General features: G+C 48.1%; 1 protein-coding gene across 4 annotated transcripts in view; it reads right to left on the bottom strand.

Moving 5' to 3' along the window:
* KLHL12 (kelch like family member 12) overlaps positions 1-19,643 on the bottom strand; it is a 106,778-nt gene that overhangs the window by 10,361 nt on the left and 76,774 nt on the right. For 2 of the 4 annotated variants that reach the window (XM_074936378.1, XM_074936379.1), the window contains 2 exons: positions 7,112-7,298; positions 457-6,552 (listed from right to left, as the gene is read on the bottom strand). In XM_074936378.1, the coding sequence (XP_074792479.1) occupies positions 6,426-6,552; positions 7,112-7,298 (314 nt within the window). In that variant the 3' untranslated portion in view covers positions 457-6,425. Of the gene's footprint in view, positions 1-456; positions 6,553-7,111; positions 7,299-19,643 lie in introns of those variants that run through there. The other 2 variants (XR_012636001.1, XR_012636002.1) reach the window with 2 other exon arrangements.

Raw genomic sequence — 19,643 nt, 5'->3', positions numbered from 1 at the left:
TTATGAAGATATTGAACAAAACCGGCCCCAGGACCGACCCCTGGGGCACTCCACTTGACACCGGCTGCCAACTAGACATGGAGCCATTTATCACTACCCGTTGAGCCCGACAATCTAGCCAGCTTTCTACCCACCTTATAGTGCATTCATCTAGCCCATACTTCCTTAACTTGCTGACAAGAATACTGTGGGAGACAGTGTCAAAAGCTTTGCTAAAGTCAAGAAACAATACATCCACTGCTTTCCCTTCATCCACAGAACCAGTAATCTCATCATAAAAGGTGATTAGATTAGTCAGGCATGACCTTCCCTTGGTGAATCCATGCTGACTGTTCCTGATCACTTTCCTCTCATGTAAGTGCTTCAGGATTGATTCTTTGAGGACCTGCTCCATGATTTTTCCAGGGACTGAGGTGAGGCTGACTGGCCTGTAGTTCCCAGGATCCTCCTTCTTCCCTTTTTTAAAGATTGGCACTACATTAGCCTTTTTCCAGTCATCCGGGACTTCCCCCGTTCGCCACGAGTTTTCAAAGATAATGGCCAAGGGCTCTGCAATCACAGCCGCCAATTCCTTCAGCACTCTCGGATGTAACTCGTCCGGCCCCATGGACTTGTGCACGTCCAGCTTTTCTAAATAGTCCCTAACCACCTCTATCTCCACAGAGGGCTGGCCATCTCTTCCCCATTCTGTGATGCCCAGCGCAGCAGTCTGGGAGCTGACCTTGTTAGTGAAAACAGAGGCAAAAAAAGCATTGAGTACATTAGCTTTTTCCACATCCTCTGTCACTAGGTTGCCTCCCTCATTCAGTAAGGGGCCCACTCTTTCCTTGGCTTTCTTCTTGGACCGTGTGGGACACTTCCTGGAGGCCACTTAGGGCAATGGAAGCAATGCAGCATCTACACTGACGCTGCGTCGCTCTACCTACATCACCCGAGGCATTATGCCTCTCGTCAAGGTGATTTTATTATGTTGGTGCAGCAGGAGCACCGCAGCCTATACACCTACCTTACGTTGACTTAACTTTGTAGCGTAGACAAAACCCTCCGTTTCTTACACAATATATCCTTAAGAGGCAGTTCTGACTCCTCACACGCAACAGGGTTTTTTGCTCCTCACACCTATCCAGAAAGGGGGACTCTGCAACCCCACATTGGAACATTAGCAATCCAGGAGATGCTGAGTTAAGGGCTGCCCACATACTTCCACTGATATCACCTGTCACTGATAGCCGAGGGGGGGGGGGGGGCACTTACAAAAACCAGGAATGCAGAGTTAAGGTGACACTTCCCATATGTCCTTAACTCTGTCTCCTTCGAGCCCTGCCTTGAAGAATCCCTCAGGAAGATCACAGTACTGCACCCCTCCCTTCATCCTGGAGTTGTGCTGGGCAGAGATAACGGACGGTTTGGTTAAGGAGGACTAAGGCATTGCTATATTGCCAGTTTCTATCTCCCTCCCCTGCGTGGAATGCTGGGGCAGAGCAACATGCGCACACCTACCCCGAAGAGGTGCAGCACAACAGACAACTGGATTCAGCCAGACTGCAGAATGGCTTTGAAAGCCAGTGCACTGCAGAGACCAGCCCGAGCAGTTCAGCAGCATTTTCATGCCATTCTCTGAAGAAAACTGTGCCCTTGATTTCATAAATGTGCAATACCCAACATGTTGAAATAAAAGTATTTAGCCACTATTCTACTCTTGCTAAGGCAGTAGTTGAATCAATGTCTGACCTGGCTGCGGTTTCATTAGTCAAGGGGAAAAAGGCCAGGGCATGAAAGTTCTGATTTTCCAGAGCTCAGCACCTGAAACTAGGGCCTGACTGTCAAATGGAAGCTGAGCTCTGGGCCAGTTTGGCGAAAGTGCTCACCTCCTACTGTGACCTCAGCTATCACCCAACATGCTGAGTTCTGAAAACCTGGCCCCCGGGGTTTGTCTAGGCTAGAGTTTGTGGCTCTGTTGCAACTCAATTAACTACCAATTAATGCAAGTTAACTAATAGGACTGTAAATGCTAGTCTAGATACTTCACAAAGGTCTGTTGCAGGAGTCAAAAGTTTGAGGTTTGGCCTGGGGGTCTGTGATAAAGATGCTAGCACAAAATACAGCACAAAGGTGGCTTTTAAAAATCAAATTAACTCGTCTAATTGGGTTAATGTGACTTGACACATCCCTTCCCATATTAGCTTTGTCCTGACTAGGATTTAAAGGTGTGATGATCGCATGCCTTAGTTGATGTCTCCTAACACCCACCCTACACTCTGGTGGAAACAGGGCAGTGTGGATTTCAGCATGCACTACAGTGGGCAAATTGACGTTTGGCTCCCCCAGGCTCCAATATATACTATTTAGCATGTATGTAGTAAAACTTATCCTGTCTACACTGGAGTGTAAAACATGTTTGTTAGAAGTTATTAGCTAACGTGATTCAGAAAAACACCTTTTATCCTGGTCTAGACATACCAGAGATTAGCCTCTACAGTGGTATCACTGCCAAGTTTTGTTCATCTTCATGTGGAACATCTCATGTAAATGTAATACACTAATTTGCATATGTGAAAATAATTTGCATATAACCATAATTTCACCTTTACAAAAATGGCCTGGATTTAGTGCTGGTGAAGGCATCACCTATTTGACAGCACTGCTGAACGAAGCCCTCATTCTTCTCCATGCTGTCAAGCCAGCAGGCTTCACCGCTAATCTGGAGATGGATGGTGTTTCTGCTAACGGGGTAGCGAGGAGATGGGTGGTAATAGACAGCCCATTGGATGATTATTTTTTCAGAACTATAACGTAGCCAGTTTGTCAGCCAGTTTTTACGCAGTGTTGGTGTAACTGTGGTGGGCCCAGGATATTGGAGAGACAAGATGGGGGAGGTGATATATTTTATTGGACTAACTTCTGTTGTACACAGAGACCTTCTTTCAAGCGTACACAGAGACCTTCTTCACCAAGAAGAGCGTTGTGTAAGCTCAAAAGCTTGTCCCTCTCACCAACAGATGTTCAACAAAAGATATCACCTCACCCACCATGTTCAGCTAGTTTTTAATCCATTTAGTATATGCTGCTTTGATTTTGTACAGTGCTATTTTTAAATCAGAATTCCATACAGTAGCCAGTCAAAAACATGAGTCTAAATATATCACACTTATCTTTATCAACCATATTTGTAATTTCATCAAAAAACAGTATCAAGTTTGCTTGGCAAGATCTATTTTGCACAAAACCATACTGAATGCTGCCATTCTTTAATTGTTTACTGACTGCATCCAACCTCAGCCTTTCCATTATTTTACAAGGGATCGATGTTAGGCTAATCATATTAGAGTTACCTGGGTTGTCCCATTTACCCTTTTTAAAGCCTGATACTACATTGCCCCCTCCCCCCCCTTTTTTTTTTAAAGCAGTCCTCTGAAACTTCTGGAACAGTGCAAGATTTTAAAAATTCCACATCAGTGGTTAAGAGAACTCCTCAGCCAATTCTCTTAAAACTCTTGGGTGCAAGTTATCCAGTTTGCTGATTTAAGAATACTTAACTTTAACAGCTGCTGTTTAACATCCTCCCTAGTTGCTGTTGGAACAGAGTATTTCATTATCACTGTAAGATGTGAATACATCATCTAGCTTCTTTCGAAACACAGAAGAAATATTTATTGAGCACTTCTGCCTTTTCTGAATCAATATATACAATTTTACCATCTCTATCACTAATCAACCTAGACTATTGTTAGGATTTCTTTTGTTTGTGATATATTTAGCAATGCCATCCCCCTCCAGCAAATACCACCTTTACAATACAGCTCTTCCTAGAAAGGTCTCCATGGTCCTGTGGACAGGGCCAAGCACTGCTATAACCTGGTTTAGGCCCTGTTATTTCATTCGCTGGACCACAATCACTGGAGGGTGGACGGACAATAGGGAAACTGGAGGTGGAAGCCTGGGGCCTGATGTTAGAAAACAGCACAAAAAGGTCTCTGCATGGAAGCTGACCCAAGAAAGGTCAGAGGAGCTGCTGCCTGCTTCGAGCATAGACCACCACACCCCTTTGCTATGCTTATAGCCTGGGAACTCTCAGGAGTCTCTCTCCTTATGCCAATAACTCACAAGAGGTTTGGGTTAGGTCATTTCCTATTTACTGCCCTGGGGTCCTGCATGCAGTTATGGAAATAGTTAGTGCTTCCTAGTGAGTACTGGATAGGGCTCCTGTTTCGATCTTATCCCGACATGGGAGCTCACAGTTCATCAGCAAGGCAGTTCCTCATACACTCGTGTCTTAGGAAGAGGGCTAGAGAGTGGTCCAGCCAGTGCCCCTGCCCTCCCCTTGATGCAGAGAGGGTCAGCACTATAGGAAACCTGCATGTTTAAAATCCAGAAAACATGAGGAGAGGATGCTTGCAAGGGGACTAAGTGAAAAGCTAGGGGATTGCAAGAGCACTCTCAACCCAGGACCAGGATCACTGAAGGATTTGGTGAGGGTGGGGAGGGAAATATGGAGGGTATTTTTCAATTACACCATTGGCAAGAAAGCAAATACGAGCTATTTTCAGGCTCTACAGGAAATACAACACACAACAAGCTGTGCCTCACCCCACTAACTCAAAAGTAACACATTCCGCAATCTCCATCTAGACTGGATGTTCCACGAACCACTTAAATGTCCAATCCTTTCCTGAATCCTCCTAAATTGGCCTCAAATCGATTTGGCAGCAGCACATTCTTCTAGACCTCCTATCCCCAAAAGATGTTTGTAAAGCTGACCACAATGGACAGGACACATCTATTAAGAACTACCCACCCTGGCCTGTGTACTGCAGGTCAAAAAGTCACAGCTAAAGAGAACTTCAACATGGATGACTAACTGGTCTAATGAGGGTCTTTTAAGGCAACTACACAGGTGTATTCCCAACATAGCCCTTAAATCCATGACTAGAGGGCATAGAACAAACTCCTACGGATACTTTGTTTTTGATACTTTCACTAAAAAAATACATAGGAAATGAAACATAAAACGTGATAGGAACAAATGGAGAAATTCAGAGTGTTGGCTGAAAGTGCATCATTAACTCCTTCTACTGTGTCCCTGATCCCACCCCATCCCCAAAGCACAGAATCAACAGCACACAAAAAGAGCAGCACCACCCAAAACGCAGGCATTGTGGGAGGCTTGGCAGGAGCGACTGAGGCTTCTGATCCTTGAGAGCAGAGAGCACCGGAGATGTAAGACGGGCTGAAGGGGAGGGCAGTCTACCAAGCCAATGGATGAACCTGCAGCTTCAGCTGTGGCGCTTGGACTGTATGTTTTGCACACAGGATTATGGGCGTGAGAAGATGAGGTGTTAGGAGCCAAGGAAGTAAACAGCTGAGAGTAAAGGCATGAAAGGGGTTTGACGTGCCAGTTCTAGCTGCCTTGTGTCTCGAGGCAGGGAATGGTTCTTATTCAGTAGTATGTGTACATTCTAAATTGATCCCAAGTCCTGTCCACCCTCCCATTTCTCAGTCACCAAGGGACCTGCTGGTTCCACTGTTCTGCAAGATGACAAACACTCACAGGGTTGTGGTGAGGAGCAGAGTGAGGTTTCTGCTGCCAGAAAAAGCTCTCTCTCCCACGACAAGTCCATCAAGCTTCTTGAAGAAAATGCGACCGTGTTAAACACATTATTCTCCTCACCTCTTCCAATCCGTTTCCAGTAGGCAGACTGGGATACTGCAGTCTTCCCAACACCCCAATCTCCGTTTCTTCCTCCTCCACTATTACCTGGAGTGCCAGACCCTTCTCCTCCTCTGCCGCACCTGGGTCTCAGTAGTTGAAAGCATTAGTGTGCGATTTCTGTCCTTTGTACACAGGTCAACGTATAACATGCAGATGTAGCTCCAGTGTAGTGCACACTGGCAATCATCTGTACGGAAGTGCACTTGGTACATGGAACACTGAGCTTTAAACATTTAGTTTGTATGAGAATCTGAAGCTGGCACATCAAGAACAGTTTGGATTCCACCCTCAAACACGCAGATAGCTCAGAGCTGCCAGTGACCCTGCAAGGGCTGCAGGTGCAGAGGTGACTGTCAGATCAGCTGTAAGTACATATCTTCCTAAGCATTCATTAGGCTGGCTGACCAGCCAAAGCCAGAAGTCCAAGCATATCTGCTGTGTTGATAAAGTTAGTGGTTGGCAGAGGATGCAATTTCTCCTGATCCACTCAAGTACCTTTTTCTAGCTTCACACAGAGCTCTTGATTTCCAGTAACTGCTGGGGTGATGTGTTTGTCCATGCGACGTATTTCAAAGCAGCGCAGAAAGAATGCTGCACTGGTGCCTGCAGTCCCTGCATCCCCAGCTATCAGGAACAGTCCCTGCAAACCATGTGAGATTCTCCTCTTTCAGCCTGTCCTTCTCAAGGAGTCTCTCTCACCTGGGCTTCTCCAAAGTCACTTCTCTCGAAGGACACAAACACCAGCATCACAACGCTGTGTCCCCAGTGAGGTCACCACTTCCCAGCTGTCAATGATGGGATCATAGCACTCAATGCTGCTCAGCAGCGAGTTGCCATCATACCTGCAAATGACAGAGGGATACAGGTGAGCAATGATTTCTGAGAGGGAGAGAGGGGAGTACAGAGCCCTGGATGGGAGCTTGAGGAGTTACCCTGGGCATTTGAAGACCCAAAATGCTGCTATAGCTGTGTGCACAAGGAAGGAGGGCTGAAATAAGATCAGCACAGCAGTTCCAGAACGCCGCTCAGCAGTGTTGCAGCAGGTGGCACTGCTTGTGTAATTCACTATGGCGACACCATGGCCTTTCATTCTTTGGGAGCCAAAAGGGAAATGCATGGAGAGCCCCTGTTTTGAAGCTCTACTGCAGGATCTGCAGCCATTACACTAAACTCACTTGTATGCTGGCTATTAGTTTGCTTAGTGACAACAAGCCATCCCCCACCCCCCCACAACAGCCTGGGTTGGACACTCCCTGCCAATACGTTTTAAACATGGCTGTCCTTGTCTGCACTAAGGATTAAGTCTTGTTTAGCAGCATATCAGAGGACTCCTTTCCTACCACCAAGCAAGTTCCCAGTGTAGACAGCCCCTCAAAGAGCAGCAAGGCCCACCCTTCTTACCCAGCTATTGCATACAGCCGTCCCCTCAGCACGGTGGCACCCACGTAGCAACGAGGCGTTGTCATACTCGTCACAGTAGTCCAGGAATCAGTGCGAACGTTATAGGCTTCCACAGAGGAGAGATGTGCTGTCCCATCAAACCCACCAACAACGTAAATGTGATCGTTCAACAACGCTACTCCTGCTCCTGGAAGGGGAAGGGGAGTTATGCTGAGCAACAGAAACCAGCACATGATTATCACTGCAGCTAGGCTGGATGGAGCGCACTACCCATAATCGCAGCTCTATGGCAGGGATGCTGCTGCACTTATAGGGACGGAAAGGACATTTCTTACTTGCTTCAACTTTCTGCAAAATAGCTTGTTAGGGCTGAAGTGTTTCCTGATCATTCTTACCCCAAAGGAGACACTTTGGTGAAAGTCTGGTAAACTTTGTGGTTTTCATTCATCCATCCAACTGAAAAACAACTGGATTTCCCTGCTTTTAGTGGATAGTTTGGGCAATATGCATGGGGAGGGGGCAGAGCACTGGGCTCAGGCTGCAGACAGAGCTGAAGCAATAGCTCTAAACACACTCACCCAACTCAAGGGTGCAGAAAGGTTTAAACCCAGTGGAACTGCCATGGTTCTACTGAGTGTGTGTGGGAGGCCATGCTGGGGGACTAAGTACAGAGGAGCAGTTTGGTGGCAGTACAAATGAGCGGATCCATTAATATGCACACATAGGCCTAACCCCTGCACAGTGAATGCATTCATCTCTAGCTGCTACTCAGCCAAATTGGCTGAAGTGGGGAGAATGCAACTGCTCTGCACCAAGCTGGAGGTGGAATTCCTTTACTCCATCCCTCTTAGACCTTCCACACACAGCCAGGCAATATCTGGCTCTAAGGACATGAAGGCTGCTGTCAGTGATGCGGTGGCACTGAAGCACAGCGGAATTAAAATGTCAGTGTGAGCAGGTGCTGTTCCCACCTTGCTCCAAAATGACCATACTTACCGTATGAGGGCAAAGTTACCTTTTCCCTGGGGCATGGTTTTCTGGTAACTCAAACAACAGAAAATAAACCTCACCCTAATCTCTTTCCCAGCCTGACTGTTCCTAGCCACATGACCTTTCAGATCTGGTGCAGCTGTGAAGCACCTACCACACTGAGCCAGCAGAATGTGCTCAGTAGCTTTATGCAGGGTTCTAAACCTTGCTAACAGTGTAGATTAACAGCCGAGCCCTCAATAGATTCACAGATTCCAAGGCCAGAAGGGACCACTGTGATCATCTAGTCTGACCTTCTGTAGAACACAGGCCAGAGAACTTCCCCAAAAGAATTCCTACAGAAGATCAGTTAAAAACATCACTTCTTGATTTAAAAATTGTGAGTGATGGAGAATCTACCATGACCCTTGGTCAGTTGTTCCAATGGTTAATTACCTTGTAAAAATGTATATCTTATTTCCAGTCTGAATCTGTATCTCTAGTCAGGGTTGTAAATATTGCCACCTTGTTACAGTCAACACTATTAACTATTTTACTGCTGATCATCTTCACAGAAACATCCAGCTACCCTGGGATTCTATTCTATACTCACCACCATAGTATCCGAGAGCCTTCCAGTAATGCATTAAGCCATGTGACTATAGATCTGTCACATATTGTTTGTTCTCTCATTTTCTCCGCAGATGGAGAAGCACATGAAAGGGGGTATCTTGGGTTGGTAGCATCTATTGTTTTTAAATATAGGTATACCTGTTGCTCTGTGTTTATAGTAGAGAAAGCAAGGGGAAAGAACTGTGCAGAAAGTGGTGAGGTTTTTGATAGTCCTTAGTTCCTGGGGGAGTTTGTTCCATAGTCTCAGGCTACCCCAGACAAGAGTTCTGTCTCCTCCAGAGATGAGCTTTGCTCTTATTGTTGAAAGTTCAATTGTGCCAGACCATTGTGTGGGAGAGTAAAAAATGGTCACCTACCTTTCTTAACTGTTGTTCTTCGAGATGTGTTGCTCATGTCCATTTTAGGTGTGTGCACGCCCACATGCACAGTTGTCGGAGATTTCTGCCTTAGCGATATCCATAGGGCCGGCTGTGGTGCCCCCTGGAGTGGCACTCCCATGCGGCGGTATATTAGGTGCTGCCAGCCCCGCGCCCTCTCAGTTCCTTCTTGCCGGCAACTCCGACAGAGGGGTTGGAGGGAGGGGGGGAAATGGAATGGACATGATCAACACATCTCGAAGAACAACAGTTATGAAAGGAAGGTAACTGTTTTTTCTTCTTTGAGTGCTTGCTCATGTCGATTCCATCGTAGGTGACTCACAAGCAGTATCAATGGAGGTGGGCTCAGAGTTCACAGCTTAGCATCTTGCAGTACTGCCCTAATGAAGTCAGCATTGTCTCAGGCCTGCTGGGTCAGCGCATAGTGGGACAAGAAAGGGTGGACAGATGACCATGTGGCTGCTCTACAGATGCCCTGGATAGGCACATGGGCCAGAACGGCTGCCGAAGAAGCCTGTGTCCTGGTAGAGTGGGCGGTGACCATTGCCGGGGGTAGCACCTTCGCTTGGTCATAGCAGAAGCGAATGCAGGCAGTGATCCAAGAAGAAATTCTGAGTGGATACCGGGCGACCTTTCATCCTGTCAGCCCCTGCAATGAACAACTGCATCGACTTACGGAATGACTTAGTCCTATCCACACAGAAGGCCAGAGCCCTCCTAATGTCCAGGGCATGTAGCCTGCGCTCCCCTTCTGACTTACCGGTCTTCTTTCCAAAGCCACATGAGTAAATGTCCTTGCTTCAATGAAACTGAGAGACTACTTTAGGAAGAAAAGCCGGGCGCGGCCTTAGCTGGACGCTGCCCTTGTAGAAGACCGTGTACTGCGGCTCCGAGGTGAGCGCCTGAATCTCGGATACCCAGCGGGCTGACATCACTGCAACCAGGAACATGACATTCCAGGAAAGGAGGAGAGAACAGGAAACCAAGGGCTCAAAGGGAGGACCCGTGAGCTGAGACAGCACCAGATTCAAGACTCACGGAGGGACAGGGTCTCTGACTTGTGAGTAGAGGCGCTCCAGGCCTTTAAGGAATCTGGCCACGATATCCTGAGCAAAAACAGACCTACCCTGGAAAGGCGGGTGGAAGGCTGAGATGGCTGCTGGATGGACCTTGATCGATGAGAGGGACAAGTCCTGGAGCCTGAGATGCAGGAGGCAGTCCAGAATAAGCAGCAGTGAAGCCTGCTCAGGACAAAACAGCTTTGTCTGCAATCCAACAGGGGAACCATCTCCAGTTGGCCATGTAGGTCGCTCTGGTGGAGGGATTCCTGCTTCCCAACAGAACGTGCTGAACCTCCACCGAGCACGGCTGCTCCTGCGCGTTTAACCACGCAGCAGCCAGGCTGTCAGATGTAGTGCCGCCAGGTTCGGGTGTGGAAGACTGACATGGTCTGGGACAACAGGTCTGACCTGAGCAGTAGCTGGAAAAGGGTTGCAACCGAGAGGTCCAGGAGGGTGCTCAACCAGCGTTGGTGCGGCCACACCAATGCCGTGAGGATGATCCTTGCCCTGTCCTGTTTGATCTTCATGAGGATCCTGGGAAGCAACATTACTGGAGGTGTACATCAAAGCCCCTGACCATAAGAGCAGAAAGACGTCAGACAGGGCTCCTCTGTCCATGCCCCCAATTGAGCAGAAGATGTGGTACTTCCTGTTTTGTCTGGAAGCAAACAAGTCCATCCGGGAAGTTCCCCACCTGTGGAAGATGGAGCTGACCAACTCTGGATGAAAAGACCCCTTGTGGCGAGACAAGAACGTCCTGCTGAGGCGATACTGTACTGTAGACAGAAGTTGCAGAGCCAGAGGGCTTCCTGGCAAAGGGCAGACAACCTAGCTCCGCCCTGCCTGTTGATATAGAAGACTGTAGCCATGTTGTCCATCAGGACCTGTACCACCCTATCTTGTATATGAGGTAGAAAGGCCTGGCAGGCCAGTCAGACCGCCCCGAGTTCCCCAACATTGATATGAAGGGAACGATCTTGACTGGACCAATGGCTTTGAGTGTTGAGATCACCGAGGTGGGCTCCCCAGCCCAGGTCCGAGGCATCGGAGACAAGGGTCACCGATGAGGATGGGGCCGCAAAAGGGAACACCTTCCAACACTGATGCGGGATCCTGCCACCAGACAAGGGACGCCAGGACGCTGTCCGGAATCCTGACCACCCGGTTCATGCTGTTGGGGACGTAGACCGACGCCAGCCATGCTGACCAGGTCTGAGGCGGAGTTGTGAGAGCCAGACCATGTAAGTACATACTGCCATGTGGCCCAGCAGCCTCAGGCACGTGTAGGTGGCGGTGAGTGGGTGGGCCTGCAAGCCAGCGATAAGATCCAATATGGCCTGGAACCGAGTCTTGGGGAGGAAAGCCCTGGCCCGAGTGGAGTCAAGGACCGCTCCGATGAACTCTATGTGTTATACCGGGGTTAAGGTTTACTTTGTTTAGTTTATTATAAACCCCAGGTCGCGACAGCTGGAACAGACCAGGCCTTTTCCAATGCCCCCAGGCAAAGGAAGTCTTTGACCTCCTGAATGAGGAGCTGCTGGTGAGAAGGGTCCCTGAAGAGGGAAAGGGGAGAAGTGGGAGGGGTGGTCCGCTGTAAACGGCAGGGTATAGCCAGAAAAAATGTATCTAGCACCCAGTGGTCCAAGGTGACACAGGACCAGGCTGACCGGAAAGGGCGGAGGCGGTTGACGAAAGGGAGGGTTTGGATCCAGTACATCCTTGAGCGCACCCTCAAAATGACTGCTTCTGGCCTCCCTGACTTCTGGGAGAGTCAGGTTGAGCAGCCGGACGGGAAGAGGATGGGTAGCATCTCTTAGGTGCTTTGTCCTTGTTCTTTCTCCTGTAGGAGTCAGATCTGGGAGCTGGGGGCCTAGACTGCGTCTGAGGAGGAGGCAGAGGGCAGAATGGCTTCCTGGGCTGCTGAGGGGTGTGCAGACCCAGGGAACGGAGGATGGCTCGGGAGCCTAGAGTCAGTCAGGCTCAACAACGTGGCTAACTCTTGGGCACGATCCTGTGGGAGGGCTCCCGTGAACTTCTTAAGGGAGTCCCACAAGTTAAAGGTTTCAGAGTAGCAGCTGTGTTAGTCTGTATCCACAAAAAGAAAAGGAGTACTTGTGGCACCTTAGAGGCTAACAAATTTATTTGAGCATAAGCTTTCGTGAGCTCACAGCTCACGAAAGCTTATGCTCAGATGAATTTGTTAGTCTCTAAGGTGCCACAAGTACTCCTTTTCTTTCCACAGGTTAAAGTTATAACATCTCAGCAGGGCCTGATGGTTAGAGACCCTAAACTGTAAGCTGGCTGTCGAATAAACTTTTCTCCCAAATAAGTTGAGTCTCTTGGCCTTTTATTTTTGGGGTTCTGCTGGGGTGGCCCTGTCTGTTCCTTTCATTCACCGCAGACACAACTAATGATGCTGTGGCAGGATGAGTATACAGATACTCAAAGCCCTTAGCAGGGACACAGTATTTCTCTTCCACTTTTTAGGATGTGGCAGAATAGATGAGGGCATTTGCCACACCAATTTGGCTAATTTTGAGCACCCCTGGGTGGACGGGCAATGCAATTTTTGCTGGTGTGGTGGCCGAAATGACACTTCAGCAACCTCTTCGATTTGCAAGCCCAGATTCTTTGTCACCTGTTTAAGGAGGGCCTGGTGCTTCTTAAAATTGTCCGGGGGACTGCCGGTGCGGGAAGGTCTGATCACTGCCTTGTACAGGGACAACGATGATGACTGAGTGGCCTGAGGGATAGTGTCACCCCCTTCTTTATTGGGGGAGGGCTCCCTTGGCGCCAGAGTACAGGGTGCGGGTTCCACCTCTGTCGCGGTGCTCCAATTGTGGCACCAGCTGCACCTTGGCCGGTTTGTCCCATGTGGCAATGGAGGGATAGGAGTACTGGACCGGCATCACCGGCACCCCCCATGGATTCCAGGACTGCCACTGCGGAGAGGGTGGGGGACACGGCCCCTGCTGCGTTGGCACCACAGCCGGTGCCACCTCAGTCTCCTGCATCGGAGGGGAGTCACCCCGCCTTGGTGACGGGCTGAGAAGTCACGGTCCGATCCAACCACTGCCCCTCCGGTGACCATGGCGAAGCTGTTGAGGCCTGAGTCTGCCTACAGACCCTGGTAGGCGAACGGTGGTGCGACAGGGAATTGTGCCACCTGCCGGAGGAGTGGTACTGGGGTGAGCGTGACCGACATCCAGACCCCGAGTGAGCCCTCCAGGATGGGGACCGACAACAAGGAGACCTTCGGGGGGAGGGTATATGGCGTATAGGTGATCTATGGCTGGACGGTCGTCAGTACTGCTGGTACAGAGAGCAGCGCCATGAGTCCAGAGTCCCCTGCCTTATAAGAGGGGATCTCAACGGAGATCTCAGCCGTCTGGCTGGCGAGCTAGGGTACGGTGCCGGGTCCTGAGGTCGCAGCGAGGGGGACTTGCATCTGCGATCCGGGGTGTTCCGCCAGTCTAGGCTGCAGCACCCTGGTGGCCTTCCCCTTCGGTGCCACAAGCAGAGCAGTAATCAGTCACCTGGCATGGCACCTGCGGAGTCGGCTGGCCTTGCTCCTTGGCCGCTGAGACCACTTTGGGCACTGCGGGCCTCATCACAAACTGAGAACTCTTGCAGCTGCCCGGGGTGGCGGGGTGGGTCCTTGGTGGGGCTGGTGGGTCCAAACTCTGCGGTATCTCTGTGACTTCCCGTAGCAGGTGCATGGCCTGACAGCGGTCCTTTGCCTGATGCTCCTCTGTCCTTCAGTGCTGAAGGGCTCCGTTTCCTCAGCTTCTTCTTCAGTGTGGTGCCGGCAGCGTGCTGCGCACTGAGGCCAAAGTGCTGGGCTTAGGTGCTGCGGTGGAGAGTTTCAACACCGGATGAAGAGCAGCCTCCATCAATAACGCCCTCAAGCAGATATCCTGGTCTTTCTGAGGCCGCAGGCGAAAGTTCTTACAGATGCAGCACCTGTCCTTGCGATGTCCCTCTTCCAGACACTTAAGATAGCTATCGTGTGGATCGCTGACTGGCATCGGCCTGCAGCATGATGCAGATGGCTTAAAGCTGGGGGAGCGGGGCTCAGGGTAAAGTCCCAACGGGGGAATCTCTTGACTAACTAACACTATTAGCTAAAGAACTATGAAACTCTGTACAACCACAACTAGCAAGTCAATGGATAAACCGCTACTGTTCTTGCAAAGCAAGACAAGGCGCTCAACCAACCTCATGGGCGCTAAGAAGGAACTGAGAGGGCACAGGGCTGGCGGTGCTCGATATACCGCCGCATGGGAGCGCCACTCCAGGGGGCGCCACAGCTGGCCCTATGGATACCACTAAAGCAGAAATCTATGACAACTGTGTACGTAGATGCATGCACACCTAAAATGGAATCGACATAAGCAAGCACTTGAAGAATCAGTATTCCCTTCCAAGCTATCCCATAGTTGAGCAAATTATACTTGATACTAGGGCTGTCGCACTATTAAAAAAAAAATCGCATTGTTAAATAATAGAATACCATTTAATTTTTTTGATGTTTTCTACATTTTAAAATATATTGATTTCAATTACAACACAGAATACAAAGTGTACAGCGCTCACTTTATATTTATTTTTTTACTACAAGTACTTGCACTGTAAAAAACCAAAAGAAATAGTATTTTTCAATTCACCTAATACAAGTACTGTAGTGCAATCTCTATCATGAAAGTTGAACTTACAAATGTAGAATTATGTATAAAAAATAACTGCATTCAAAAATAAAACAATGTAAAGCTTTAGCGCCTGCAAGTCCACTCAGTCCTACTTCTCATTCAGCCAATCGCTCAGACAAACAAGTTTGTTTACATTTACAGGAGATAATGCTGCCCGCTTCTTGTTTACATCACCTGAAAATGAGAACAGGTGTTCTCATTGCACTATTGTAGCCAGCATTGCAAGATACTTATGTGCCAGATGTGCTGAAGATTCATATGTCCCTTCATGCTTCAATCACCATTCCAGGGGACATGCGTACACGCTGATGACGGGTTCTGCTCAATAACAATCCAAAGCAGTGCGGACTGAGGCATGTTCATGTTCATTATCTGAGTCGGATGCCACAAGCAGAAGATTGATTTTCTTTTTTGGATGCATCCGATGAAGTGAGCTGTAGCTCACGAAAGCTCATGCTCAAATAAACTGGTTAGTCTCTAAGGTGCCACAAGTACTCCTTTTCTTTTTTCTTTTTACGAATACAGACTAACACGGCTGTTACTCTGAAACCTTTCTTTTTTGGGGTTCTGTAGTTTCCGCATTGGAGTGCTGATCTTTTAAGACTTCTAAAAGCATGCTCCACACGCCTCAACCTCTCGGATTTTGGAAGGCACTTCAGATTCTTAAACCTTGGGTGGAGTGATGTAGCTATCTTCTGAAATCTCACATTGGTACCTTCTTTGCGTTTTGTCAAATCTGCAGTGAAAGTGTTCTTAAAATGAACAACATGTACTGGGTCATCATCCGAGCCTGCTATAACCAGAAATATATGGCGGAATGCGGGTAAAACAGATCAGAGGACATATAATTTTCCCCCAAGGAGTTCAGTCACAACTTTAATGAACGCATTATTTTTTTAACGAGCATCATCAGCATGGAAGCATGTCCTCTGGAATGGTGGCCGAAGCACGAAGGGACATACGAATGTTTAGTATACCTGGCACATAAATACCTTGCAATGCCAGCTACAAAAGTGCCATGCAAATGCCTGTTCTCACTTTCTATTGACATTGTAAATAAGAAGAGGGCAGCATTATCTCCCGTAAATGTAAACAAACTTGTTTGTCTTAGCGACTGGTTGAACAAGAAGTAGGACTGACTGGACTTGTAGGCGCTGAAGTTTACATGGTTTTGTTTTTGACTGCAGTTATGTAACAACAACAAAAATATCTACATTTGTAAGTTGCACTTTCACCACACAGAAATTGCTATACAGTACTTGTATGAGGTGAATTGAAAAATAATATTTTTTTTGTTTATCTTTTACAGTGCAAATATTTGTAATCAAGAATAATATACGCTTGGATTTCAATTACAACACAGAATACAACATATATATGAAATGTAGAAAAAACATCCAAAATATTTCATACATTTCAATTGGTATTCTATTGTTTAACAATGCGATTAAAACTGTGATTAATTTTTTAAAGTTAATTGTGTGAGTTAACTGCGATTAATTGACAGCCCTACTTGATACATTAAGGGTATTTTGGGGTGGTCTCAAAACAGAAAGCTGCCTAATAAATAGTGATCTCTTGTACAAGATTTCACTTTATATATTCGTTACCCAATAATACAATAATTAACAATAGACTCCAGTAAGTTACATTTAATGTTGCTAAGAGCAGTTCAAAAGAAGATATATCATTAAGCACATCTGTAAATACTTTAACATGTTAAAACATGTAGAAATTGTAAGTTAAAATTATATAAACAATTCTGATACCAACCGTAACACCCAGTCTGGAAACAAAAATGTGACCAGCACCCAAACTTTTACTCTGCCCCAAGCTTTGTGTTCATTAACATTTTATAGTCAGATCCAAATTCCACTGAAATCAATGGCTGTTTTTCCTTTCACTTTAATGACAGCTGAACCTGGACATCACATGCCCTTTTAACATGCTCTATTTGGATAACTGATCATATATGTATATTGTTTGTTCTGTCTGAGCAATTTGGCTCATTCACTGAGACATGAATAGCTCCTGCATAATGGACAAATTTTATGATTTGGTGTAAGAATAAATTTTAATGTATGTTCATCCAGTAGCTTTGTCTCTAATGATCATTTTCTAAATATGGGAACATAGAATTATTTCCCTCAGTAGGGAATGATTTCTACTACGAAGGATGCTATTAAAAAACTTAAGGCATGCAAATGGTCTTGAATAGCTAGTTTGATTTTGTAGACTGTATACGGCCAAATGAAAAGACAGGCTTTTTATAAACTTTGCACGAATAAAAGTAATGTGTTAAAATGTTTACGTGTAATTTTGAGAGAATCTATGCACTGAATGGATGACGTTTATTTATTTTATTAGAGGCAGAGTTCTGATTGTTTTGAGGCTCCTCACAGCGAAGGTTTCTGTTTAACAGTCTGTATGCATGAACTGGGCAGTAAAGCTGGGGGCAGGACTGTTTATGGAACATTAGCTTGAGATCTTCTTGCTTTGTAAGGGTTATTTTGTTAAAGTAGTACCTACTGGTATATCAGTTCTTAATTTTTCACTTCACAAGCTTATGTGTCACTTGACCAAAGGTTCTGGCTATTTCGTTTCCTAGACTTTATAGAAAATATTTTATAATGCTCTTTTTGGGTATGACGACAAACTGGAGGGAGTTCAAAGAAAAGCAGCAACATGATTGGGGGCTGGAGGGATAAATATACTAGGAATGATTAGAAGAGCTAGAACTGTCTAATCTGACTAAGTAGGGAGAACAGAATCACATGGTAATAATCTACGCATATTCATAGAGTGTAAGTACCAAGAGGAGGAATGAGTTCAGTGCCAAATGAACTGTTTTCAAAAAATGAGAAGGGAAGTTGAATGGATGCAGGAATACATCCTGAACTCTACAGTGCGCTACCATACAACTACTGTAGCTAGGGCCCACATTAAACTCAGCAGCCCAGTTGTTCAACAACACAGGCCACTAGGAACACATCTCTATGATACACTGCTTCCTGCACTGGCTCCTCATTGAATACAGACTGCAAGGTCACTGTCCTGATTCTCTGCATGGAACTGGCCCAAGTATCTGTCTCTCTGTGACCATGACACCCTCCAATGGCTACACTGAACTGGACAATAAAATGGTCAGCCACTGCGGAGGGTTAGTGACTATGGAAGACAGAATCTTCATAGCAGATGGAGAAAAACTATGGAAACTTACTACAAGATGAAATCAGAACTACTAACCTCATCGCATTCAAAGCTGAATGCGATCCCCCTGTTTTCACTCAGGTTCTCCCACACTAGCATCTTTGTGGTCACTTTAAAAAAAGTGAAAGGAAAACCAAATATAAAACCCATCAGACCCCTAAGATTCCCTTTTGGTGACCAGAAAGGAAGAAAGTGCACTGTTGATCTTTTTAATTCACAGGAGGCATTCTGATGTTAGGGTGCTGAGTGCCTAATAAAAACAGAGGAGCACTGCTGCCTAGGGCATATCCTGATGCATCGTTTGGGATCAACACTGTCCCGTTGGCTCCAGGGCTATCGTGGAAACAGCAAAAGACTTAGCTTTGTGGAGCTAAGTCAACGGTCACCCAAGGCTGCGTAAAGACTGCTGCTAGGATTGCTGTGCATCTATAACAGGGGTCAGCAACCAATGGCACATGTGCCAAAGACCGCATGTGAGCCGATTTTTAATGGCATGCTGCTGCCTGCTGGGTCCCAGCTGCTGGCCCCGCTCAGTCAGCTGCCGAACCCAGGCCGGGACCCCGGCAGGCAGCAGCGTGCCATTAAAAATCCTGCCCGCCCTGGCCCGCTCCCCCCCCAGTCGGGGCAGGGTGAAGAAGTTTGGCCCTGCCGGAGGGCAGGCAAGTTCCTCCCTCTCCCGCCTCTTCCCCCAGTATACTGGGTTCCTGCCCCTCCTCCCCTCCCTCCCTGCCGCCAATCAGCTGATGGCCCTTGTGAAGGAGAGGGAGAAGCAGAGCCCAGCTCACTGCTCCGGGGAGGAGGCAAAGAAGAGGTGGGAACGGGGCCTTGGGGAAAGGGGGTGGAATCAGGGCATATCCCCTCCAGCCCCCTGCTGTGGGCCACTCTGGGCAGGGGGCTGGGAGCATGCCCATGACCATAGCCCACACTCCCAGCCCCCTGCCCTGACCCCTACACCTCCCCACACACACTCCCAGCCCTCTACCCTGACCCCTGCACCCCCCCAACGACCCCAGCCCTGACTCCAGCACCCCCCACACCCCCACCCCCACCCTGAGCACCAACCTGGAGCACCAGCACCCCTCGCACCAAATGGGAGCTGCCCAGGTAAGCACTCCACACCCAAACCTCCTGCCCCAACCCTGAGCCCCCTCCCTCATTCTAACTCCTGGCCAGACCCCGCACCCCAACCCCAGCCTGCTCCTTCACCCCCAGCTCTGTGCTCAGTGCACTCCCACCCTCAGCTCAGTGCAGAGAGAGAGGAAGAGAATAGGCTAGAACCAGGGAGAAGGTAGGTACCCACTCTATGTGGGCAGGGCTGGGATCTCAGACCGGCAGCGAGCTGAGCGGGGCTGGCAGCTGGGACCCTTGCTGGCAGGAGCCGGCGGCTGGAACTCCAGACCGGCAGCGGGCTGAGTGGCAGCAGGCTGAGCCGCTCAGCCCACTGCCAGTCTGGTGTCCCGGCCGCTGGCCCAGCTCAGCCAGCTGCCGGTCTGGGGTTCTGGCTGCTGGCCCCTTGCCAGCCGGGGTCCCGGCCACAGGTCCCGCTCAGCCTGCTACCAGCCTAGATGAACGG

The sequence above is a fragment of the Natator depressus genome, chromosome 21 (genome assembly GCF_965152275.1).
Source record: "Natator depressus isolate rNatDep1 chromosome 21, rNatDep2.hap1, whole genome shotgun sequence".
Classification (NCBI taxonomy): Eukaryota; Metazoa; Chordata; order Testudines; family Cheloniidae; genus Natator; species Natator depressus.
The sequence above is the reverse complement of the archived record's forward strand: the minus strand, read 5'-3'. Positions and strand labels throughout refer to the sequence as shown.